At 54.2% G+C, this 25,690-nt stretch overlaps 3 protein-coding genes across 7 annotated transcripts in view; 1 reads left to right on the plus strand and 2 right to left on the minus strand.

Moving 5' to 3' along the window:
• Positions 1–4,583, plus strand: part of LOC134518213 (NADPH--cytochrome P450 reductase) — a 31,036-nt gene extending 26,453 nt beyond the window's left edge. For all 4 annotated transcript variants that reach the window (XM_063340644.1, XM_063340645.1, XM_063340643.1 and 1 more), the window contains 6 exons: positions 1,064–1,245; positions 1,407–1,556; positions 2,121–2,388; positions 2,831–2,976; positions 3,223–3,308; positions 3,531–4,583. In XM_063340644.1, coding sequence (XP_063196714.1) covers positions 1,064–1,245; positions 1,407–1,556; positions 2,121–2,388; positions 2,831–2,976; positions 3,223–3,308; positions 3,531–3,675 — 977 coding nt within the window. In that variant the 3' untranslated portion in view covers positions 3,676–4,583. The remainder of the gene's footprint in view (positions 1–1,063; positions 1,246–1,406; positions 1,557–2,120; positions 2,389–2,830; positions 2,977–3,222; positions 3,309–3,530) is intronic.
• Positions 4,566–13,401, minus strand: TMEM120A (transmembrane protein 120A). The gene is made up of 12 exons (XM_063340646.1): positions 13,259–13,401; positions 10,829–10,947; positions 10,184–10,300; positions 9,630–9,689; positions 8,822–8,917; positions 8,451–8,540; positions 7,965–8,030; positions 7,475–7,536; positions 7,137–7,229; positions 6,361–6,425; positions 5,929–5,997; positions 4,566–5,839 (listed from the first exon to the last, which is right to left on the minus strand). Exons 1-12 carry the CDS (start codon positions 13,322–13,324, stop codon positions 5,726–5,728), a joined length of 1,017 nt encoding a protein of 338 aa, XP_063196716.1. The 5' UTR covers positions 13,325–13,401; the 3' UTR covers positions 4,566–5,725.
• Positions 13,402–14,070: 669 nt separating this feature from the next.
• STYXL1 (serine/threonine/tyrosine interacting like 1) lies at positions 14,071–25,665 on the minus strand. Of its 2 annotated transcripts, XM_063341389.1 has the most exons (10): positions 25,545–25,658; positions 24,059–24,120; positions 23,458–23,584; positions 23,056–23,112; positions 21,991–22,136; positions 20,444–20,589; positions 19,241–19,335; positions 17,038–17,147; positions 14,689–14,823; positions 14,071–14,247 (listed from the first exon to the last, which is right to left on the minus strand). In XM_063341389.1, the coding sequence occupies exons 1-9, from the start codon at positions 25,645–25,647 to the stop codon at positions 14,692–14,694; spliced, it is 978 nt and encodes a 325-aa protein (XP_063197459.1). In that variant the 5' UTR covers positions 25,648–25,658; the 3' UTR covers positions 14,071–14,247; positions 14,689–14,691. The 2 variants fall into 2 exon arrangements, with proteins under 2 accessions (XP_063197459.1, XP_063197458.1); XM_063341388.1 differs by having other exon boundaries at positions 14,071–14,823; positions 25,545–25,665.
• Between the last annotated feature and the right edge of the window lie 25 nt (positions 25,666–25,690).

The raw sequence follows: 25,690 nt of genomic DNA on the forward strand, positions 1-25,690 counted from the left end.
TGAACGCAGTGCATTTTTAGCAGCGGTGGCACGGAGCCTGCTTGCTGAGAGCCAGCTGAAGTGGGTCAGTTGTGAAACGTACTTGGTGTGCCCGTTCGGCAACGAATTATGTAACGGCACGCTCCTAATTACGGAGCGTCAGCCTGCCAGAGCATCCCTCTGCCGCAGCAGCCCCAGAGCTCAACAGGGGCCTTCGTGTCTCAGATGCTGTTATTCAGTCCTTGGAGGAGGCGCAGGCTTAGGGACTGAACTGCCAGGAGGGAGCACTTGTGCTGGTATAAAGAGCGTTTCCTGGGCGGTGTTCCCAGCAGAGCTGGCTTCTGGCAGGAGGGAGACGGCAGCTGCTGCCCATCTCACTCCGGAAGCAGCGCAGCCTGACCTGAGGCATCAGAGCTGCTGGCCCAGAAGCCCAAGAGCTGGCTCCTGGTTTCCAGAGAGCGAGTGGCTTCAAGGCAGTGCTGGAGCCTGTGGCCCGCTGTGCGGTGTCCCAGGCTGTCTGGCCTCACGCTGTCATTCCTGTCCCTTATGTGGCACTTAGTTTGCTAAACTGAACAGCTCCGGCCTCGACTGCTGGTGCTTACCTTTCCCAAGGGGGCTGTGAGCACAAGTGTCCATGTCTGAAGGAGACTAAGAACACTTTTGAAGCCAGATCTGAAAGAGACATAAGTGTGGGAGGCCAAATTAGCCATGCAGAACAGGAGTTGGCCCGGGAGTTTGCTGGGTGCCTCCGTGCGTTGGTGTCTTGGGGCAGGGAGCCCCATTGGGGAGCACAGGGTTTGGGTTTTTTAGCTGATAAGCTGGCAGGCAGCATCTGGGAAACACAAAATGGGCTACTGGGAGACGGAGCTGCCCTGTGCTGGAGCTGCTGCGGCGGGGGATCGTGGCTTTTGCCAACAGACTGATTCAGCCCTAGGGCTGCTCTCTCCTCCCTGATGCCGTTTCCCCTGCTCTGTCCCCAGCTCTCATACGCTGCATTTTGCTGCTGGCATGAAATCTCTAACGAAACAGCATGTGGTTGCTGTTTTTAATTTTTTTTTTTTCCTCTCCCTCTTCTCTCCTCTAGAGGAATCCAATAAGAAACATCCCTTCCCCTGCCCCACGTCCTACCGCACAGCCCTGACGTACTACCTGGACATCACCAACCCGCCCCGCACCAATGTCCTCTACGAGCTGGCCCAGTACGCCACGGATGCCGGCGAGCAGGAGCGCCTCCGCAAAATGGCATCCTCTGCGGCCGAGGGAAAGGTGGGAGCTGTGGCCTTCTCAGCAAAGCTGCTGGGTTGAACTGGGTGCTGGGGGATCCCCAAAAGGGATCCGGGGCTGGTGGGCACCTCATGCAGAGAGCTGAGGGAGAGTTTGCCAGGCGTGTAGGGAAGTCATCATGCATGTGTCCTCCTTGCCCGCAGGCTCTCTACCTCAGCTGGGTGGTGGAGGCCCGGAGGAACATCCTGGCCATCCTGCAGGACATGCCCTCGCTGCGTCCCCCCATCGACCACTTGTGTGAGCTCCTGCCCCGCCTGCAGGCCCGCTACTACTCCATCGCCTCCTCCTCCAAGGTGAGCGTGCTTCCAGCAGGGACTGAGGCTGCTGAGTGACCGCTTCCGCCGCAGCTCCGCAGTGCCACTGTCCCCCTTCTCGCCTGGGGACAGGGCGATGGGGGATTTGCCCTGGTGACGCTTTCTGTGAGGGGGGAGGCTTTAGTTATCTCTGCAGGAGAAGAGGGGGTTATCCCAACTTCCATAGGGTTTGCAGGGGGTCCCACGCTGCAGCTAGCTGTGCCACCCTCCCCGCAGCCCTGCTCCTCTTCGCCCAAAGGCCTTGCTTTCAGGGCTTGGGAGCAGAGTGGCATTTTAGGGGTTGGTCAAAATTCACTCTTTATTTTGTGCTCTGAAGCCCTGAGGTTGTTGGCCGTACCGAGGGAAGCTCAGCAGTCCTGTGACGAGCTGGGCACAAGACAGAAGCCCCATGTTGGGCCATGCTGGGGGAGGAACAGCTGTCCCAACACTAATGTTAGGTTAAACTTCTTCCCCTCCCTGAGCACAAGGCACTGAGCTGTGGGGTTGCCCAGGACCTCATGTGGGGCTCCCTCTCTGCCTGACACTGACGACCCTTCCCTGCAGGTTCACCCCAACGCCATCCACATCTGTGCTGTGACGGTGGAGTACGAGACCAAGACAGGACGCCTGAACAAAGGGGTGGCCACCAACTGGCTGAAGGACAAGGTGCCCGACGAGAACAGGAGCAACTCCCTGGTGCCCATGTATGTCAGGAAGTCCCAGTTTCGCCTGCCCTTCAAACCCAGCACGCCTGTCATCATGATCGGGCCAGGGACTGGCATAGCCCCCTTCATCGGCTTCATTCAGGAGCGGGCCTGGCTGAAGCAGCAAGGTGGGTGCCCAGAAACTTCCCTGGGGACCAGAGCCTCCTGCAGGACGGTGCTCTGCAGGGCTAGTTCATGCCTCCAGGGAGCCTGTTGTGCTGCTCACATCACTGACAGGTCTAGCCGAAAGCAGAGGCGGTGGAGCAGGGTGAACAGCAGCTAAGTGGTTTTTGCCCAGCACAAAGATGCTTTGTCCTCCGCTCTTGGCCACTGAGAAGGTTTGGGAGGGGCAGACAGACACGAGCCAGTTCTCCGACCTCTGCCACCACATCTCCAAATAACCACAGTCACGTCACTCACTCCTAAAGCATATGGGTACCTCTGGGAATCAGAGTCTCGAGCTTCCTCCTACAAACAGAAGCAGTCACACAGCTCTGCGTTGGCAGGACAAGGGGAGGGCAGGGTTGGGGGCTGCGGGGACCCAGCTGATGGTGCTGTGTGACTCTGCAGGCAAAGAGGTGGGCGATACGGTGCTTTACTATGGCTGCCGCCATGAGCGTGAGGACTACCTGTACCGTGAGGAGCTGGCCCGCTTCCATCAGGAGGGAGTCCTCACCCAGCTGAACGTCGCCTTCTCAAGGGACCAGGCTGAGAAGGTACCGCTCTGTTCCCCCAGCCGCCTGCTCGTGCTGCCCAGCATCGCTCCCAGCCACAGCAGCGGGGGAAGAAAAGGCCCTGAGAGCTGGAGATTCCCAGCCTGGGGCCTTGACCCAGCTCCTGCGCTGTGTTGTGGAGCCGCGTGTGTGAGCTCGGCTTCCCCTCCCTGGCCACGGGCTGTGACGCAGCTCAGTGGCGCGGCGGCTCTGCCCCTCTCAGCTCACCTCCACCTTGTTTCTTGCCAGGTTTATGTGCAGCACTTACTGAAGAAGAACAAGGAAAACATCTGGAAGCTGGTTAATGAGGAGAACGCTCATATCTACGTGTGCGGGTAAGTCCAGGCAGGGAAGAGACTTTGTGAAAACATTCCTCTATTTGGGAAAACGAGTGTGACTCAGTTTATCCACTCGTCTGTTGTGAGCCCTGGGAGGGTTACGCTGTCCTTGTTCTGGAGGAGGGTGAGCGCCCAGGTAGATGGGCTGGGGTGAGTGAACCGTCTGCGTTCGGGCGTTCAGAGGCGACCAGGCTCTGATGTGTTACCTCTTGCTTCCAGCGATGCTCGCAACATGGCTCGGGATGTGCAGAACACCTTCTACGAGATCGTGGCCGAGTTCGGGAACATGAGCCAGCCCCAGGCCGTGGACTATGTAAAGAAACTGATGACGAAGGGCCGGTACTCTCTGGATGTCTGGAGCTAAGAGCAGGGCTGGCGGGGCTGGGGAGAGAACGGGTCCCCAGGTATGGGCCCGCAGCAGGTGGAAAGTGCCTGCTCACCCACTGCTGCTGTGGGTGACAGTGTTGTCCCCAGCCCACAGCTACCCCAGTGTCACTCCCAACCCCTCTTTGGCTACAGCAGCCCCCTGGGGCTGGCTGTGTACGCTGCGGGGTGGAAAGGGTTGAGAGGGGCAGGGTGGGTAGCTGAGGCTCGTCGTCCAGGAGCCATGGTGCCCCCGGTACCCTGGTGAGGACCTCATGGCACCAGCATTTGCCTTGAGGTCAGGGACACAACTGATGTGGCACAGGAGGGACAGGTGGTGCTGGAGGAGCTCTGGGGTCCTTCCCTGAACACGAGGTGTTGCCTTATCCCCTGGGGCTGGAGACCGCCCTGGCCTGCCGGCGCATACAGCCTGAGGGCAGCAGAGGGGTGGAGGAGCCGGCAGGCCCCTGCCAGGGCATGGCACAGGGCAGCGAGCTGTCCTTGCCGCCCTCCCACCATCTTTGCCCATCTCTAGGATGTGGGGCTGGCAGCCGGCTCTGGGCACAGAGCTGCCCCACGCCACCAGGACCCTGCAGGCACCCCGCTCCCCTCCCCAGCTGCCCGCCTTCGCTCCAGCTCACAGCGGGGAGGGGACGGTTCCTCTCCCTCCAGAACCGACCTGGTCTTGGGGGGGTGTCTCGGCCCGCAGGGGCCCTGCTCGCTCCCTGGGGTCCTGCAGCCGGCAGCTCCCTTGTGCCCAGCCCCTCCCTCATGCTGTGTACGGTCTTTTTTTAAATACTGTTTTTATTTTAACATCTTTGTGATTTAATCATGGGAAAAAAATCCCCAAACTTTCAGGCTTTCCAATGACTGTAAATTATTTAAATACATTTGCCCTTGCAATAAAAATACTGTTTCTGTAGTTTTCTTCCTGCCCTCCCTCTGCTCGGGAAGAGGGAGGCAGGAGGAGTGTGATGGCTGCGAACCAGGAGGAAACTCTGGGTTTAGGCTGAGCTGGAGCTGGGGGCGGGGGCAGCCCTTACCCTGGGGTGCTGAGCCCTGGCAGGGCGGGTGGCTGGCTCTGGACTGAAGCGCAGCTGTGCTAGACATGCTCTTGGGTTCCCAACACTTCAGGAGTTCTGGCTTCTCCTCCCCTGGGCTCCAGTGACACGGATGCCCTGCCTCAGGCAGCCAAAGCTCTGGCCGCGGCCCAGAGCATGGGGCTGTGTGGGCTGGGGGCTGCTGCAGGAAGGAGCTGGGGAGGGTTTTATTTCCCTCCCTGTGACACATTGTCGGGTGCCCACTGCCAGATGAGCTAAACCCGCAGAGCACACAAGCTGTTCCGAGACCACCCCAGCGACCCGAGGCAGCGCCTTCCCTTTATTTTCACATGTGCATCCTCCAGAGATGCAAGACCAGGGTGCTGTTCGCACAGCTCCAGCGTGAAGCCTGATTCAGGCTCGTGGTGCTCCCACCCCTCCGCCCCGTGGCTCGAAGGCGCGGGAGGAAGCGGGGTATGACACAGCCTGGAGCCAGGCCTGTGCACGGCCTCCAGCCGTCCCTGAAAGCAAAGGGGGCAGCCAGGGGAGCGACTGCTTGTAGCCGATGAGGTGTGAGGGCCTCTGTACTTCTGCCTTCAACGCCCAGGGGCTGCCCTGTCTGCAGGGCTGGGGAGAGATGGAGGAGAGCCTTGTCCCAAGGGAGCTGATGCAAGCCAGGTGCTCCGGGCTGCCCTGTGCGTGGTGGGGAGCGCGCGCAGAGCTGGGCTCAACCCAGGAGAACCATCCCAGTAAGTGTCCTCGGGGCAAGGGGAGCGGCTGTCCCAGGCAGCCAGGAGAGGGGGTTGCAGGGTGCTCGGGCCTCAGGTGGGTGATTCAGATCCAGCACCGCAGCGAATACGCGGTCTATTGGCGAGCAGGGCCCAAGCTCCGTCCCACACCCAGGCTTCCAAGGAACGGGGCGAGACACCAGAGTCTGGACGGCTTCGAGGGGCTGGGGATGGGAGATGGAGCTGGTGGGGAGAAACAGTCTGGCCCCCACGCTGCTCCCCTTCAATTCTGCTTCGTGTCTTTGTTCTTGTTCTGTAACTTCTGGTGGACAACACGGAGGGTGGTGAAGAAGTTCCCGAGGAAGAGGATGAGGAAGGGGAGGCCGCACATGAGGACCTGTGGGAGCCCGCAGAGGTGTGAGTCAGCGGGAGGGACCCGCCTGGGGCATCCCCCTCTCCAGGGCAGCTGCCCGGGAGCCCCCTTACCTGCCACTCCTTGCATTCCGGGTGCTGGATCATACGGAAGAGGGTGACGGCATTGTAGAGCTGCCAGAACTGCAGGAGAGAGATTTAGGAGAGGTTTCTGCTTTCAAGAGGCTCGACCCCATGCTGATGTTTATCCAGCTGCTCCCTCTGGGCACAAACCCCACGTGAGGCCAGTCTGCCCCAGCATCCAGTGAAACCCCATCCAGGCTCAGGGCCAGAGGACCCCAGGTGGGACATCTCCCCCTTTCTTGCCACCTTCTAGAGCCCAACAGCCAAGAGGAAGCCTCAGACCAGCCTATTGCCTTTGGCCAGCGGCCTAAATGATCTGACCAAGGAAGATGGGACCTCCAGCAGCCAGGAATACGGCACCATCTGCTCCCACCTGAGGCTCTGGCCTCTTGCAGGTCCCCACGAGGATCGGTGGATACTCACGTGCCCAAAGAAGAGGAAGGGAAGGAGAAAGGTGAGGCCTCTCCACATCCAGGACTGGAAGCCCTCTGCAAAGGAGGAGGGTTTGCGTGAGAACACGCCGGCTGGGGGACGGGACGGAGCCCAGCTCCTGGGCCATGGGCAGGGAGGTTTAGTGGCCACCCCGTGCCTGGCTGAGGAGGTCCTGCCAGGCTAACGCAGCCTTGCCCTGGGCGCTTGTGCTCGCAGGGAGGACTGCGGCTGGGATTCCTGGTGCTAATCTAAGGTGGGCCTCTGGAGGAAGCGGCTCTGGTAGAGCTGCCCTCGTCTGTAGCTGCTGTCCCTCAGCCCGAGCACGCGTTGCCGCAGGGGCCGGGGAGGTGGCAGCCTGCGAGTGTGTGGGGTGCTGGAGGGACATTTCATGTCCGAAGCAGCTTCCTGGGGGAAGCTCGGATGCCAGGAGCTGCATCCCCTGCTACCTCACATCCCGAGGGAGCCAGCTGTGGGCCGGTGGCCCCAGGAGAGCAGAGGAAGAGGGGCATCCAGCCTACGGGACGCTGCTCTGAGCTTTGCCTTTAGTTGTAGCTTTTACCATTTCCGCCACTGATAAGCCGCCATCAAACTAATCTTGAAACAAAAATAAGCATCGCCGTTGCCTTTAACAGAAACCACAGCTCCCAGTTAGCCGAGCACCAGTCTGGTGCTGGGAGGGAGGCTGTTTGCAGCCATGGGCCCTGCAGCAGCGGCAACAGCAGGTCCAGTTGGGCTGGGACAACTAATAAGGGAAGATCCCGGCTTACCCACAGTCAGATCCATGTTGTGCCTCTCGCCCAGCGCTCGGAGCCGGTACAAGCACCCGCTCTGGTAGTAGTACTGGAGGAACTGTACGAAGCCTGCAAGGAGAGCACGGCTGCGGTGAGCAGGCACCGGCTCTGAGCCCCAGCATCAGCCTAGCTCCGAGATGATGCTGCGCACAAAGCCTGCCCCGGTGCCAGGGGGATGGAAAGAGGCCCAGGTGAGGTGAGAGCTGTGAGCAGCTACAGCCGGGTCTCCACGGGTCGCAGAGCCAGGCCGGCACGCTCAGACCCGAGGCCAGCCCCAGTCCCAGCCCCGTCGCAGCATGGGTGGCAGCACTTACTCTGGTACATGGAGAAGGAGAGGAACTGGTTCCTGAACATCTGGTACATGAGCCCGTCCGGCCTGTGGAGAGACAACGCTGGCTGGGGGACGTGGGGCTGGGAGGGGACGCAGCCGGCCCTGCCAGCCCCGGAGCTGGGGCGATGGCACTCTGCCTCGCCCCGCCTCCCACCAAGGCAGGGGGACACCCCAGCTCAACACCTCCCATTTCCCAGCCCAGGGGTGCTGCCTGCCGCCCAGGGGTGCTGCCTGCCGCCCAGGGGTGCTGCCTGCCGCCCAGGGGTGCTGCCTGCCGCCCAGGGGTGCTGCCTGCCGCTTTCATTTATGGTGCTTGGGACTGAAGAGGAACGCGTGGAGTTGACTGTTAGACCCCAACGCCCACAGAGCAGGACTACGGCTATGGGCTAGGGCAGAGAAGCTTCATCTGAGCCGGCCACAGCCCAAGCAGGCCAGGGTCTCTATAGCAAAGAGATGGGGGGATGCAGACTTACCATGTCAGCATGACACCTGAGAGGAAGGTGGAGACGTAGTGATGGAAAACCCACCAGCCTTTGATTCTGGAAGGCAGACACAGGCAAGGGGCGTCAGGTCTCGAGCGCGAATCAAGACCCAAACACAAACCAGGCGAGCGCAGCCAGCCCAGCGCCAGCCACCTCCAGCTCCCGGGGCACGGCGAGGAGCAGGGCTGGTTACGAAAGGGCCACGCACGGAGCAGGACCCAGTGCCTCCAGTCCAGGCAGCACCCAGGGGGCTGGGGCCCTTCCAACCGCTGCTCCACCTTCCCGCACCACCTCCGCACGGGGAGTTCCTCCCGCCCCGCTCGCACACCTCATCACCGGGGTTTGCTACACACCCTGAGTAGGAGGGAGCTGCTCCCTTGGGAAGTGCGGAGCTACCGCGACAGCTCCCAACTCCCCAGCCTTGCAGAGAAGGACCAACTCACTGCGTGCCCCCCTCCCCGAGCCCAGGGGACTCACTTGGATCCGTTGTTGATCAAGATGCTCTCCCGGATGGTGAGGGTGCAGTAGTACCACACCAGGAGGAAGTTAAAGACGGCATCTGTCACCCTGGTGTCAAACAAAGCAGGGTGTAAAGGCAGCAGCAGAGGCACCAAGACAGCCAGCGCTGCAGGATGCCCAGCCACCCTGCGGGCAGGGAGACCTGCTTCTCCGCCATCCAACATGGCCACAGAGAGACCAAAGTAGCCCCAAAAGCCACCCTGCCTCCAGGGCAGTGGCCAGATCCTTTGTCAGGATCTCCCTCTTCAGCTCTGGACCTTTCAGGATGGGAGAGGAGGACACAGGGGCCCTGGGAGGAGATCTCTGCCCAGTATCCAAGCCAGACTCACCTGGAGTTGAGGAGGAACCGACAAGAGAAGGACACGATGAGTAAGATGATGGTGAGGTAGAGCTTGAACTTCTCATACTCATCTTTATACGCAAACCTGCAGGGAAGCACAAGGACAGGCTTGGAGCAAGGTGGCTGCTGGAAGTCTCTCTCCCTCCACCCCACCTGGCTGGACAAAAGCGATGCTCTGTTGGGAGCCTGTGGGACATGCTTGGGAACAACCTCATCCCCTGGGTATTTCTGAGGAGAGCACGTCAGGCGGTGACACGAAGAACTTCAAGTCACCCCCAACCACGCCAGCCTCAGGGAAGCTGGGCAGGCTGGCGTCTGCTCGGCTCTTCAGGGGGAGGCCTGGGGAACTGGGCGAGGGGGACACGGGCTCCTGGCTGGGCACCTCTGGCATTAGTGGCCCAGCGTGCGGGGGGCTCTCATGGGCCAAACCCAGCCGTCGGTGTTTTCCAAGGGAAGAGGGAGGGGGCTCGCCAGTGGCTGCACGAGTCTGTGTCTCCTGGAAGTCCCTAATAGGGAGGAAACCCAGACACGGCTTTGGCGGAGGGTCCCATTTAGCTTGTCAGAGCTAACGGTCTGTCCCACTCCCATGGCAGGAGCGTGAGGGGGTGTCAAGGACTCAGCTGATTCCTGGAAGGGAAGCAGGGGACAGCCCGGGAAGGGAATCTGCACCAGGCGGGCCAAGCCAGCCACGTGTCTGCACGGGCGGCAACTCAGCCGGGGAGAAGTCATCGTTTCCTGGTGACAAGGGGATCCCAAGCCAGGCAAAGCGCACGGCAGCAGTGACGAGAGGGCCGTACTTGGCCTGCTTGCTGAGCAGCGTGACGTTCACGTTCCCGAGCACCAGACTCAGGTACAACCTGGGGAGAGAGCAGAGGCGTTAGGTCAGGCGCCCGCCTGGGAGCTGGCAGCGCTGCCGCAGAGCCGAGGCAGAGCTGTCCCCTCTCGTGCCACCGCTGAGGCCGCGGGGCTGGGAATGAGTCCCCAGCTGTTTTCCACTCGGAGCTGCCAGGCGGCGTGACTGGCACAAACACTCTGGCATCTCCTCCCAAGGGCAGGGGGACGGGCGGCCGAGCACACACCCCACCTCCTACGGGCACCGGGGTGTTCATCGGGGCTACCCCCAACGCACGGCCACCGTTCAAGGGCAGGTGAAGGCCAGGAGCAGGCAGAGGAGCGAGGGGGGACGAGGGCAGTGCTGCAGAGGCTCAGCCTGGCTCCTGCCCAGGTGTCCTCTGGGGAGCAGCACAGCCGTGACGCTTTCGCGAGCAGGGTGACAGCAGGTTTGCGCCCTGCAGCGTTACAGCCGGAGGGAGGGTGTGGTGTTTCACCCAGAGACGGAGGCGCCTCTTACCCGTTCTTCTTTGGCAGATAGGCCTCCATCTCAAAGAAAACGTTCTGCCTCTCTTTTATCAGGTTCTGGGTCTCTTGGATGGACTCCTCCTGTTCGGGATTCACGTGGGTTTTGCATCTGGGGGGGAAAAAGACAGGTGCTGGCATCGGGATAGCCTCCGTAACACAAACAGCACGTGCTGGCACTCCATACAGGACTGTCTCAGACAGGGACACCTCAAGGACAGGGAAGACGGACCGGAGGCAAGGCCACGACTCCATCTGCAGGGTGAGCTCCTCTGTGTCAGGCTGGGATGTTGCTCAAGAAAAGGAAGCGGGAATGGGAGGGAGGTGAGGCCAGGCGGGTCGTCTCCTCAAGGAAGGATGGAGGAGTTTGTGCAGGATGAAGTTTGTGCAGGACAGGGCAGTTCAAGTTACCTGCAAAGCCCTCGCAAGCTCTAAACTGCCTCAAATCAGGGCAGAGGAAAGGGAAGCCGAGGAAGATCTGGAAGGCCTGGGTGAGTCCAGACCCCCACCGCACTGCGCTGTCGGTGAGGCCGCAGCAGCGTTTGTATTGGAGGCGGAGCTGCGAGATAAGTTCAATAGCCTGGTCCTTACTGCTTTCCCCTCCTGTCCCACCCCGCGCCGTCGCAAGACATCAACTTACTTTTTGAGGGACAATGACAGCTCCTTCAGCCGCTTCTTCTGCCGTGCAATGGAGCTGGAGATCCCGTCCTGGAGCTTGGTTAGCTCCTCAAGCTTCTGCTTGTACAGCTTGTGATTATCCTGGGAAGGAGAGACCAGGATGCATTACAGCTGCCTGTCCCAGCCGTCCCTGTCCTTGGGTCCCCTGTGGGGGCATCTGTTGATGCCTCTGTTAAAAATTGTCTCTAACTTCACCTGCACAGCAGGCTGGGTAGGACAAGAGGTGGCTGCAGGCGGCCAGGCGTGTTTGGGGACAGCCTGCAGCCATCCCTGCTTCCGTGGGGGCAGAAGCAGCCACTGGGGATGTCCATCCCCAATCCCAAGGAAGTCACCTACAGGTGCAGGCACATCCCGACGGCACAGCCTGGTCCTGCCCTCACACATGGCTTGTGTCCGCCCCCTCTCCAGCTGCGGGCTGCAAAAGTCCAGCCGGCAACACAGTCTTGCTCAGGGGACACTCCCGTGGTTGGGAAACCATTGATGGTGGCACAGGGAATAGGAAAGACTCGGGGAAAAAACACTGCCGGGGTTTGGGCTGCAACCGAGGGCCGCAGCCACCGAGAGGTGGCTTTGACTGCTGGGACGGGAGGAGCGGCTCGCTCCGCCTGCACCAACTCGTGGCTCTGGGGCTCCATCCCGAGCACCCCCGTGGAAGCTGGAAGGAGCCCATCAATGAGCCAGACAAAGGGGACGGACTTGCAGCAGGGCTGTGGCCGACTGCCCAGCTCCTCGTGCGGCGGTAACCCAACCGCACCTGGGTAAGGCTAGATGCCATTCTTCCGCTATATTTAGAAAGGAAAGGAGAGAGCGCGCTGGATCAATGCTCCTTCTTGTCCAGGTCAGCTGGAAAACAGCCTCACCCCGACCACGGGCAGCCTGAACGCCACCTCCAGCAGCGAATTAAACACTGCTCGCAACAACCCTTGGACTAGACCTTGACGTTCATGCATTTTAGCCTCTGTAGTTCTTATCGAGCACTTTATCAGCAGATCTCAAAGCTCTTCCCAAAGGAGAAAGGTGAACCCAAGACGCAGAGGAGGGAAACAACTCGTTCTCCCTTTGGTGACAAGGGGTGGAAGGGTGGGAATAATCCCAGACAGCCCTGGCTCCCTCCACAGTGATTTATGGCCCTGATCTCTCCGGGGACACTCCCTGCTCCACCACCAGGCTTTCCTGCTCCCGTACAGAGTCACCTTCTCCTCCTGCTTTAGAGTTAACTGACAGCAAGTGGCTGTTGTCACAGCTCCTTCAGCAGCGCCAGCCTGGGTCCCACCGCTCCATACACCATCTGAGCACCACGCTCGGACACAGTCCGGATCAGGAGCCACCCCAGGAGAAAGTTTCCGAAGGAAAGGGCCAGCGCTGCGTGGTTGCACGCAGGGTTCAAAGTGCGCGACCCAGGCCATCCACGCAACCCCTGTGGAGCAAGAGGAGGTTTCTCAAAGCCTCCCTTGCCCCAGATCTGGGCACAGCTGTGGCGTGCCCGCAACAACATCCGCTTCGCCCCGCTCCTGTGGGGGAAGGAGGGGGAAAGGGAACTGGTGCAGATGCAGCTGATTGATCTGAACCGCAGCAGAAGGCGGTTAGCCAACGTTTTCCTTGGGTGACCCCTGCCTGAGCTGAATCCTGCCCACTCCCTGGGGATTACACAAAGCAGGTGGAAACACCTCCAATACCAGTCACCTTCCTGGCACAGAGCCCTGGGCCAGCCCCAGTGGGTGACGGGGCACCGGAGGGAGGGTGCCCAGGGTCGAGCGAAGTGTTGGGACAAGGCGTCCGGATTCCTGGCTGCCTCCTCTCTGTGGGCCGGCTCCCCTGTGAGGCTGGCTTTGGGCTCGCTGGAGCTGGGCTGAGAGGAGTGATAAGGAGTGCGAAACACCATCTGCACCCTTCATTCCTGGCCATGCCGTGACAAGCAGCGTGGCTCCTAGCCTTGAAAAACCTGGAGATCTCGCGTTTCCACACCACGTCCCTCACAGGCTGGGTAATTACACCGACCAGCCCTGGAAAGCCCCTGCTCTCGCCAAACCCCCACGTCCAGGCGAGGCTTTAAGCATCTCCTTGGCGGTGGCCCGGCACAGCCTGGCACCCTGCTCCGAAACCCTTTTCCCAGAAGCACAAGGGCTCGTTGACGAGTCGCGACGGAGGGCTGGGGCAGGGAGGCAGGGGGAAAAGCGACCGGGATCCCAGCAGGGAGACCCCGGCTGCCCCCGGTACCCGTTGGGGATGCTGCCGGGACACCCGGTGACAGTAACCCGGGGGCGCCCCGGCTCCGCGCCCCATCGCCCAGCCGTTAACCATTCGGGGGTGCAGCGGACCCGTCCCTCCGCGCTCGGCCCCGACGGGCGGCTCAGCGCCCCGAGCCCGGGCCGAGGTCTCCCGGCGGCGGTACCTGGATGCGCTGGTAGCCGTCCTGCAGCTCCTCCCACTCCCGCAGGCACTCGGCGACCGAGGCCATGGCGGCGATGGCGGCGGGCGAGCGGCCCCGGCCCGCGGCGATGGGCGGCCGCCGCCTCCCGCCCCGCTTCCGGACACGCCCCGCGCGGGGGCGTGGTCAGAGGGGGCGTGGCCGGGGAGGGGCGTGGCCGGCTTTATCCTGGTTTCCCTCGTCAATAGCAGCCTGGGATGAAGAGGGACAGGAAAAGAAAAATCACAGCCCTTTCCCGGGCGCTGTTTGAAGCCCAGAGGGCCGGTCCGCTGTCAGCGCGGGCGGGTTTTGGTGTAAATTCATAGAATTATAGAATGGTTCGGGTTGGGAAGGGCCTTAAAGATCACAGAATCAATCACAGAATGGTTCGGGTTGGGAAGGACCTTAAAGATCACAGAATCAATCACAGAATGGTTCGGGTTGGGAAGGGCCTTAAAGATCACAGAATCAATCACAGAGTGGTTCGGGTTGGGAAGGGCCTTAAAGATCACAGAATCAATCACAGAATGGTTCGGGTTGGAAGGGGCCTTAAAGATCATCTAGTTCCAACCCCCTGCCCTGGGCAGGGACACCTCCCACCAGCCCAGGCTGCTCCAAGCCTCAAATTCACCAACATAAGAGTAAAAGCTCCGTCCCTGAACGCGCCTACTTGAATTACAAACCAAAGGGGATGATGTAAAATCAAAATCCCCGCTAAATCCTTAGCACCAAGTGCAAGGAAAGCCCAGGAGCGTTTTCCATAATGTTTTATTTCGTGATATCAATGCAAAGAATTCGCAGTGCGGCGAGAGAGAGGACGGTACCGCGTTTAGGTTTCACGTAAAAGGATCGATGCTTCAAAATTCGCCAAGGGGTTCAGTTGTTGTATTAGAAGGTGGCAAGTGAGAAGCGTGGTCCTGCTCGACAATCCAGCCCGTGCGCCTGTGAGAGGCCACGTCCACGTCTGCGGGGAGCTGAGAAGGCACAGAGCAGAGGGACTTGGGGAAATCCTGTCCTTACCTCTCCGGGTTGGACGTGGGCACAGTCAAACTGTAAATTTACTCAGGCTATGGATTGACAAACCTTTTCAGAGATACCCCTAATGACTTCCCCATACCTGGAGTGAGGAGCATTCCCAGTAATGTGGTTATAATCCCCTTTGCTTACAAAAAAGACGAGCAGTCCGTAATGGGCCACATCCTGCAGGACTTGCTTTCCCCCAAACTGCCACCTTCTACAGCACAGGTGAGTTCCCCTAAAGGCTCCAAAACTTGACCCAAAATAACATGGAGCTAAAGAGGAAAGCCGTTCCTTTACATTAAGACCTTTTTTCAAACAGCGTTCATGTAACTTTCTGCCAACATGGTGCCAGGGACAGGGAAGCGCCTTTCCCTGCCAGGGGTTCTCTTTGCTACCTGTCAGTAATTTGGTTCAGAGACGTCTGTGATCGTGGTCCCGTAGATTTTGGTCTCCCAGTCTGAGAGCTGCTTCACAAAGCCCCGGTGTGGTCTCATGTTCGTTTTGCATTTCAGAACGTAGTCCCAAGCTCTCTGCAAACAGAGGGAAAACAAAGAAGTGCTGGGAGTTTCTACTGCAAGTGAATCTTGGGTGTGTACACGAAGCAGCTACGCTTGTAACGACACAGCTTTGTATTTACTCCCCGTGTTGGACAGCAAGAACCTGCAGGTAAGACACTGGCTAGCAAGGCAGGGACAGATTAGATCCAGGTGATAGACTGTCACCTCCATACTCTGGTGTCCTGGATACGGGGACAGCTCAGGCTGCTTTCACTACCTGGCAGGTACCTTGTGTTATTTTACACAGATGGAGCGACGCAGCCCTGGATTTTTACCCTAAGATGGTGTTTCTTCCATGGATGATAAGCAGAGCAGTGAAGTGTCAGCTATTCACAGGTAAGCAGCAAAGGTTATCGTGTTTCTGGATTGGTGTCACCTGATACGGCAAAGCAGCTAGGAAGCTGCGGTTATCTCACTGCATTAATTACAGCCATCTTAATTATTTGTTAGTTCCATGTAATCAGCTAGGAACTCTGCTGCGCACAGGGCCGATCCACCATCATTACTCCACTTTACTCCAGCTGCATCCTTGGGTTTACCCAGCAGCGCTCAGCTTCCCACTTTTAAAATAGATTTTTCCCCCCACACTCGGAGGATTGCTTAAGTGTAATGAGACCAAAGGTTAGAAAATAGTGCTCCATTGGTTTGCTTTTCTAATCTCAGTGATTCTGCAGGCTCCCAGCCTGATCTTTCAATATTTACTCTTCCGGGCCCACAGTGTGGATGTCTCTCGTTCCTCTGAACTCAATAGATCTACTCACATGTCAATTACTAATAGAATCAGGGGCCACACATCCCAAATCTGCCTTTCTTTTGCAATATCCGTGTCTTTCGAAGCTTTCAAAGATCTTTGCCTACATTGGGTGAAGGATCACATGGGAATCTGTTGCGTTGCTTTTGGCTGCAAGAAACAAACTCGTCTGCCAGGATAATCCCCTAGGAAAGCTTTGCCTGGACAACAGTGGGCAAGCACCGCCCAGGCCAGCTGCAACATGGCACTGCCCTGTCAACCTTTTCTTCTTCTTTTTTATTGGCACTGAGCAAAATGCTGAGACCAACCTGTTGATACCGACTGAGAGAAATTGCAAGGATCAGCCTTTGACTTTTGCACGGCCGTCGCAAGCACCTCCAGTAATTCAGCGTGCAAGGGAACGGTTATCAGTGTGCAGGAGCAATCGCGCCCAGCATTACTAGCAGAGACGAAGCAGTGTCTGCAGCCCTGTTGGCACACTCAACCTGAAATTACCCTTTGGCACACAGCGATGGGAAGAGATTTCCCCGTATGTCGCAAATATTTGCACAAAATCAATTGGATGATTAGATACAGGCCCAGCTTCAGTGAAGCTGGGATCAATCCTTTCAAGCTCCCAAAGGAGGAAACGCTTTCCAAACAAGGATGAGACTTTTAAGGAGACGCCTTTCCGATCCCATGGGAACTAGCCTGCTCTGTGTTAAGCAGGCGCCACCGGGAGATGGTGGCTACGGCTGCACGATGCCCGTGCCCTGTATGCAGAGGGAAAAAGGGCCTGGCACCTGGAGAGAGGCCACCAGGCTATTGCACAGCCGGGTCGTTCTCAGCCACCCTTCATTATTTTTTCTTACGTTATTCAGAGCTATGGAACAAAGCGTACTGGCCATTTAACCTGTACACCCCTCCTGGGCTAGTGTTACCCCACTCCAGACTTCTCTACAGTACCGCCTGTGGGAGCGGATTGCGTCTGGAGAAATAAAACAGGATTTTGTAAGAAGCCAGTGCTGCTGAGCCCAGTGGTATATCAGAGCCCTGCAAGCACTGGGTTCTGAATTTCCCTGTAACCCCATGGTGTTAAGAGATGGGATTAACTCCAGTAGCTTCCAGATACTCTCTTTCTGAGACCCAGGAGAGCAAAAATGCAAAGATCTGTAACCGCAGCTTTGTTTTTATAGCCCTGTAGCTAAGGAGGGAAATACAAGAATATCACAGGTGCCAGGGTAAGGACTCACAGATCCAACGTCACACCTAAGCCACCTCCTTAAGAGCGTAAAGAATCTGGAAGCTGATATAATAGAATCTATTACATTATCAGGTGGTTAGTCTGCATGAAAGCACAGATAACATCTTTCTCATTACTACAGTAATGAGGCTTCAGAGACAGAAATAAACTGCAGACCCAGCCAGTATCTGTGGGAAATATGACAGTGATGTACCTTCAGGGAAAACTGGCAGGAATGCATAAGATAGGCGATGGTTACTGTGCTGCTCCGGCTTATCCCCAGGCTGGAGAACACCAGCACCGCTCCGCGATCCAGCTGAGCGTCTGAGTAAAGAAATGCCAATCACAAATTAGTGATCCGGGAAATCAAGCTTCCAATTGTACGGTCAAGCGCGACTTCGGTGACAGCTGACAGGCTGGCAGCCTGAGCGACAGGAGCCCTCATGAACCCTGACAGCCGCAGATGGGCACTGCCAGCTCCCGTTTCTGTAAGCATTTGCCTTTCTTAAAAATGCACTGAGTCAAAACGTGGCTTTGAAGAGCAGAACCAAAGGACAATGACCAGTCAACGCTTCATTACAGATCAGTGTCACCTTTACATCAGATAACTGAAGAAAAGTGGCCCACCGTGACCAATCCGCTGCGGTCAGCATCACATCAGCTACTCAGGCTCCTCCCGGAGAGGTTTAAAGGTATTGAAATTTCTGATGAACACAGGCCTAACTGTTTGCTACTGAAGCGGGAGAAATCCGCCCTCGAACTGGAGGGGACTTAGACTTCAAGTCCCTTACCCCTCTGTGGGGATCACCAGCAGGACGCATGTACGGGCCAGCTGTGGTGCTGATTTTATGATGTTTTTATGATGGATACTTTGCAGTGAAAATTGCTACGATCAGCAAACTCTGATCCGCTTGGCTTTCAGAGGATGCTGTCACTCACTCCTAACCACACCGACTCTGCTCTCTGTGCCTGAAAGGTTGCATATTTTATTAATAACGTTTTGAATTCTTTCCCTCCCTTTCCAGAGCAGACAGCATGACATGTTTTTGGAATATCAGCAACTGAACTCTAGAATTCATAGGGCAAACCCTCTTCTTTTATTGTTGTCAAGTGATTGTGGGGGTTTTGCATTTCTTTTTTTCTTCAAGCTCTAAAACAGATTTTACTGACTTATTTCTATCATGAGATACTAGTTCTGTTCTAAGACCTGAGTAGAAATGGTTTCACTCCAACATGCACTTGGCATGAGGACACCCACCCTCCTCTGAGAGTATGCGGAGAGCTTTAGTCTACTGTTCACCCGTAACCGTTCCAGTTTAAGTAATCTACTCTGGACTATCAAGTAAACAGTATACACTTCCACAAGAGCTACGGCTAATAAACTCTTATAGTCTGTTTTGGAAATTTCCACGAACTGACGTGAGAAAGACACTTTCTTCTGAAATACTAGTGGGGAAAAAACCTGTGTCAAAATGAAAGGCAAGTAAGTGGATTTTGGGTTTCAGTGCATGCAAATCATGGCCTTCAGTTCAGGACTACAAAATTATATCCTCAAATATTGTTTCCTTGTTTCTTTGTTGGTGTCTAGTTGTCATTTCTTATTTCGTACATAGATTATAAGATCCATGGGGATGGGGTGGTCTTTTGCTTCTGGGCCTGTACAACACTCAGCTCAGCAGGGCCACCGTCAGTGGCAGGTGTTATTTCATGAGTGTGATAACAGCAGCAGGGTTGGACACCATCACAGCATGGAGCTGCAGGAGCTACGTCTGCTGTGCTGCTGCGGGCACTCAGCTGGAGACTATGGTTTTTTCTTGCCTGCTCTGATGTAATCAGCCGAAGGCAGGTTTATGCCGCCCAACCTGAAAGTCTTCCTAGGCCCTACGGTGGGTCTGCACTGCAAATCACAAAGATTAGCAGCGTCTTCTGCTAAGCTCCCCAATGCGTGTCATGCTCTTCTTCAAATAAAGCTCTGGCGGTTGAAGATTTCGGCTGGTAAGAGTCAAAGGGCTTTTAATTTAAGAACGTTTATTTATAAATAAATAAAGTAAATATATAAATCAAGAAAATTAAAGAAAAAAGGAATAGGAGGAAATCCTGTGAAGCCCTAACCGACATCCTACAGCAAAGCCTTCTCAGATCTAGTGGAGAGCTCACTATTATCAGAGTGAGGTATGCTTCAAAGCGAGCAGGAACCTCAGAGTCAGATGCCGTGTAAAATCTCCTCTCTGTCCATCAGGCCAGTTACTAAGGCAGCTCTGGTACCCATTAGGGCGTGGGCTTGCCTGGGAGTACACTGATCCCCAAAGATTACGACCCTCCTGTCTGAGCTTCCTGTTCGAGTGAACTGGAGTCACTCCCATCTAATATCCCAGCGTGAGCAAGGTCTCTGGAATTCCAGATTAGGAAAAACTCACCTATGAAATGACAAATGGTGCCAAAGGCAGAAAAAAGATCTGCTTCAAGCGAATCTGGAACAGGTACATGGAGGTATTTGCTGCCTTCTGCAAACCTGGAAGAAGAGCACACAGCGTGACATAGACCAGAGAAGCAGCTTTGAAAAAAATGTCTTTGTTGGAGGCAAGCTGATAATTTTGTTTGCTGTTACATGTGTGAGCTTTTCATCATCGTCGTCACCATCATTAACATTACGATAAGGGATTTGTTATGGTAAGACACTGAGGTGCTTGTAATACAGAACCACTTTAATTACTGATTTTCCATTCCACATGGTATCAGCATTGATGTCTTAACCTACAGCTTCCTTCGTCTGAGAGCTAAATGAAAACAGATGAACTGAAAGCAAGAGTGCCTTCACAGCATGCACGGTGGCGCTTTAGTGAACACAGCCCCCCAGTTCACTTTGTGTCGTTTTCTATGACAGCGTCCTCCTTCCACAAGCTCAGCAAACTTAACTTGGAGAACTAATGGAACAAAACGTTGGCGAGGAATTTCTGAAATGTGAAAGCACATCACGCACAGAGGGCATGGGAAGATTACCCACGGTGCAGAGACCTTTGAATATTTTCCTCCAGAGCCAAAGGCATGAGAAATGTCTGCTGCTACACATGCACTGGGGTAGGTGACTGGATTTCTTACTTCCTTTGTTTTGGCCACCACCTTGAGAAATGCCACTGGATTTTTCACTGTGTGAAACAGCATTTCCAGCATGGCCTACAGACTGAGCACAACGGTCATGGACAGCTGCAGGTAAGGAAGGAAGACCAACAATGTGAAACATCAGTGATTTAGCGTTTGCACTGATGCTTTTGTAAGATTTTGCTCTGAAAGCCATTCAGAGATGTAGGTTCTTCCCAAAGGATGATGGTATGCGACAGACTCAAAATGCCAAGGGCCTCCTAGTCCTCCTCTCACCCAGTACACCCATGTCATGGTAGAGGGCTGCAGAACTGCATTGCTGTTGTGCTAACTCTGGAGTGGAGATCAGAAAAATGAGCATGAAATAGCACTTGAATCTGCAGAGTCTTCCTCCAGCGAGGGGTTTATTTGGAAGTCCACTGGCACTGAGTTCTCTGCGAGTGGGTTCTGGTGCTATGCCACCTCACTTTTTTCACAGGCACAGATATTGGTGAGGATACGCCTTGAACTATTTAACTTACAGCGTAGCATGCTGTTCAGAGATGTTGACTTGTGCTTTGATCTTCAGATCTTTCTGAATTTGTGCGTCACAGGCCTGCTTGAAATTGCCCATATATAACTTTGCAGGCAGTATTTCTACAGGGTATGGCTGGAAGTTCTCTAGTTCCTGCCAGAGAAAAAACATAGACTGAGTTTAGAGAGTGTGCTCGCTCCTATTAGCTTGGTAAGTTCTTAAACAGAAGTCATGTGAAGAATTGACCACAGGCTTAGTGAACAGCCCATGACACATTCTAGTGTCATGATTCATTTAATCACCTGGAATTTCCATATATTGAAATCTTTGCTAGATTTAGTGATAATAATTAACAGCAGTGCTGTCATTGTGGTATTACTTGAAACAAATCCTAACTAGACAGGAGGCGGCATATATTTTTTACATTGTCTGGAGGGACTGCAGCATAACAGATTAATTTGATGTTCTCCCCGGTTACTGTTTGCAAGCCTAAATGAAATCATCTGCCACCTGCAGAGATGCAGGTGCCCTGTAGTGGCACAAAACAAGTCTGCAGCTGCTTCTGCTGTCTGCAGCGTAAAGGCTGAGAATAAAAATAGACGAGTAGTCGACAGTGCCTCTACCTCCCTAACTGATACTCGGCTAACGCTACAGCAGAACAAAGCAGCAGCCTAACAATTTAAAGCAACAGAGAACAACAGCTTAAACCGAGAGGCAAGCAGGTACTCTGTGTCCAGTTGAATCTGATGGGGAAGTTCAGCAGTTTGTTACCCTTCACAAAGCAGCACAAAGTGAATTGATTTTCTCTCCTGCGCTGTAGCATCCCACAGGTTAGCACCGTGTCATGGGCTATTTCACGGGAAGCAGAAGTGAGGAGATACAACGGGAGCTAAAGGTATGTTGCGATGAGATGCTCTCTGCTGTCCAGTACTCTCTAAGTCTGCCCTGCCTCAGGTCCTGTCCTAGATGTGAAAAAAGGGTAATTGTTTCTCATAAGCTAAATAGATCATTGTTTGTAGGTGAAACCAAACAATTAGGATACCAATGTTCCAGTGGATGGCTGTTTTCTTTCCGGGCCTGTTGAAACAATGCAGCAGCACTCGCTTTGTGATCCTTCCCGATGGAAAGCTTTATAGACAGGGAACACAGTGCTTGATAGGAATTGTACTTCTGTCTGAAAACATTCACTGTGTAACATCCTAGATAACCACGTGTCAGAGAGGAACCTGCTTCTTTTCATCATTTGCTACTGTTTGTTTAGTTATCTCTACTCTCCAGTAGGCCAGTTTTGGGGTTATCAGAGAAACCTTCCCAGGTTGTTTTCATGAGCTTTCTTTCACGCAATAGAAAAAGGATAAAAAAGGCAAAGTGTGGCTGTAAAAGAATTAGTGGTGAGATGCAGGGAAAGCACAGTAACTCAAATCACATTTTAATTCCTTTGTTTGAAAATAGTCTGATAGCAGGTTTACACCACCATTTAACTTGAATTCATTGGCCATCATCAGTTGGATATGAATGCTAATGTCTTCTACTTACAAATTAGTCTCATCTCACCTGAGGCATCCACAATATCTTCTGAGTCCTCAGAAAATGATAGCAAGCTGAAAAACACTTGTATCCTCCCCTCAGGACCAGGACGGGATGGCGGGTGAACTGCTCTAAGCTTCTGGCATATCGGACGGCAGTTCCTTCCTCAGCATCTAATGAGATCAAAAAGCTCTTTGCCAGGGCAGGTTTAGAGTGTCTCCAGCAGCACTGGGCGTTACATCTGGCCCCCTGACACCGACAGCAAACGCCTTGTCATTTCATCTAATGGTCTGCAGAAAGCTCTACTAAAAGCTAGACGTATTCTTTAACTGTTGCTGCAGATCAATAGCAAGGCTCTCACGGTTTTCACCTCTTGTCCCGATCTTTTCTTCATCTCCTGGTTTCTTTTGTAGGTCAAGATGAAGGGTTTTTTTCCTCCCCATTATTCTTTGGGAATAGGGAAGTATTATTAATTTAAATCTAATAATCTTAAGTTTTATGGACGCCCTTTTTTTTAGTCTGCTTTAGGCAAAGGGGGAAAGAAGGAGGTCTCTGGAATAAATTTTTCACAAGTGTTTTAAACACTCCCTTCAGTGAAGCAAATTATGTGAGATGGCTGCTCCCCCTCCTTCTCCCAAGGGATCCATCCCACTTGCCTCTAGCTATGTCTGCTTTAGAAATAGATCAGCACAATAGAAACCCACTTCTGATCCTTCACACTTTCCCTTGCTGCATTCTCACGACTGAGCATTTATGAATGTGCTTGCTTTATTCATTCCCCTTGCACTCCCAGATTTTTGTCTTTAAAAAATGATGTAAATCTTTGCTAGAACTATAGGAGCCTTTATAAAGCTAATAGGAGCCCAACAAACGTACAGAAGTGGCTCTGCATATGGCAGAACTCCTTGCCAAAGGATGCGTGAAAGCTAAACATTTCCATGGTTCAAGGAAGACTGAACAATTACATGGAAAAGTTTCCAGCTCTTCACATTTCTCAGTGAACTCCATCGAATCATCACCCCCGTTAAAGCTAAGTCTTTTTAAATATGATAATGTGAAAGCCTTTTGTAACTCAAAGAAGGAAGTACTCACTCTGTGAACATACGGAACTTGAGTCACTGTTTTCAACCTCTGAAGAAGCACTGCTCCCTAAAAGGCAATCATTGAACAAGCCCAATCTCAGTGAAATGTGAAAAAAAAAAAAAAAAAGAACCCATTCCTCACACGCAACAAGGAGCTTCAGAGGACTTATTCCACAGATAGGAAACCAGGCCTGCCAGAATGCTTTGAAATCAAATCTGGATTTTTGAAGCCTAAGAACATAGGCAACACAGGGGAAAAAAACAGAGGCATAGCACAGATGTTTGAGATGTTCATTTGTCAAAGAAAACTGGGCAAATTTGGATCTCTTCCAATAAGCTCATAAAATTAAACGAGAAATGGGAAGAATATCTATCCGGCAGTGAGGCCTTGACTGACATGGGTCACGGGTACCTTTTTCTTTCTCCTCTTCCTCATAGTCACAGCAATCCAAAGAGCTGGTCTCGCAGTCATACACCACACAGTATCTGACGCACCCCAACTCCTCTGAATCCGGTACCAGATACTCCCCTGTAGGACTCTACCAAAATCACAGAAGAATTCTATCAGGAGCACAGCTCCACACTTTTCTCGTGACATCAATGCTACCGACATCTTGCAAGTTATTAATGTATAGCTACCGGATGGGTTTGGGACTACGTCTGTACTTGACGCTGAAAGAGCCGGTTAGAATTCAGAAATGACGCAAACTACACCAGATTGCTTCATCAGCCGCAGCAGTAAAGATGCCAGCGCTAGCCTTTGTGAGACAAGGCTACAACATGTTCGTTCTTGTGCAATATTTTTCCTGATACACAGCTCCTACGTGTCAATCCTTCGGGCTACTGAAGCCACCTTTGCTTTGTGACAGAATACATCCCCCCAGTGGCAGAAATGGAACACGGCTGGAACAGGGAGGGGAGGCTGGGACAATTCCCGTGGGTTTTAAGCCAATTTTAGCTTATTGCTAATTGCTAAATCCAGGGCTTGTTTCCATAAACGGTAATCCCCTCACCTGTTCAATCCTGCGTGCTGTAATAATATGGCTCTCATCATATTCACGCTGAGTACGGACATCTGAAAAAAACAACCAAGACAGAGCAATTGGCTTATTTGATGCTTTAAAGGTAGAATCCTGTTCGTAATTCAGTCATTGGGAATTCAAGCACTGGCACCAACCAGAGTGAGAGATTTGGGTTTTTTTAGAAACCGAGACTTTCTGATGTGGATATAACAAACACCAATACTGATGTGAGTCTAGGTGTACCACCAAGGGATGCCAGCAGCTTTAGTCCTGACCCAAGTGTGGTACCGCAGCGTCCATGGTGCCAGTCCCGCGCTCAGTTCTGCTCTGCCCCGTGGCATAGCCTGGCTCCACTCGCTGGGATGTTCTGACCCCGCAGCGTCCAGCACCTCTGCCTCTGTGCTGCCTCAGAGACGGGGAAAGGGGCACTGGAGAGACCCCAACCCCACTCCCAAACTGGCTGACTCCTTGTCGTGGTTTAACCCCAGCTGGCAGCCAGGACCACACAGCCGCCCATGAAGTTCTGCCCCTTCCCCCTAAAAAGGGCAGGGAGAAGAGGGAGAAAAGGAGGGGAAAGAGAAAAACTCGTGGGTTGAGATGAAGATAGTTTAATAGAACAATAACAGAAACGGAAAATAACAACAACAACAACAATAATAATAATAATGATACAAATCACTCTCACCACCTGGTGAATTGGTACTTTCCCGAGCAGCGATCAAGGATTCCACCCCCTGGCCAGCTGCCATTTATATACTGAGCATGACATCTATGGTATGGAATATTCCATTGGCCATTCCGTTGTTCTGTCTACGCTCCTTCTCAGCTTCTGTGGGAAGCTGAAGAGTTCTTGAAAAGTATGAACATTGCCTAAGCAACAACTAAACCAAGATGCATTATTGGCATTCCTTTCAGAGCGATCACTGGAAAGAACATTAAGTCTTTCCCACCTGAAACCAGGATACTCCCTCACCAAAACATTTAATAATATCATCCTATCTTTCCCATCTGAAACCAGGACACTCCCTCAGCAAAACATTAAATAATATCACAATATCAGGCACCCTATTTTCGGTAGTGCCACTATGCAAGATGCAAAGGCTTATCAGCAAGCTGCCCAATGGTCAAGAAATCGTGTCCGCCTCTGACACTCGGGAAGCAGCTCAGAGGAGGAGGCTGGATGCCAAAGGCCAGTGAAAGGACAGCAATAAGCAGAAAACTTCCTGATTCACCCTCTGCTGTCGAGCTAAGTGCCAAGAGAGGCTAATGGCCATTCGTATTTAGCACCACTGCTTTTTGCTGAGCGTACAGGATGGAAGATGGAGCGGTACCGGGTCATGGCACCTGAAATGGGATAGGAGAAACGCCCCAACAGCAGGGCCCCAGCAATTATAAGAAGTAATGCGTGCTCTTCCCCGCAGGCCGGAGACCCCAGGCCCCATTTCTCCAGGCCGCCGGCCCCTGCCCGCGGGCTCACCCAGCAGGCACAGGTAGTGGGGCTCCGCCAGCCGGGGACACCGCCGGTGCTGGTTGAGAATGTTGTAGAGGTGTCGGGGCTCGCAGAGCTCCAGCCCCGCCATGCCGCCGCCACGGCCCGCCCGCCTGGTTGCTAGGGAGGGACGC

The sequence above is a fragment of the Chroicocephalus ridibundus genome, chromosome 7 (genome assembly GCF_963924245.1).
Source record: "Chroicocephalus ridibundus chromosome 7, bChrRid1.1, whole genome shotgun sequence".
Classification (NCBI taxonomy): domain Eukaryota; kingdom Metazoa; phylum Chordata; class Aves; order Charadriiformes; family Laridae; genus Chroicocephalus; species Chroicocephalus ridibundus.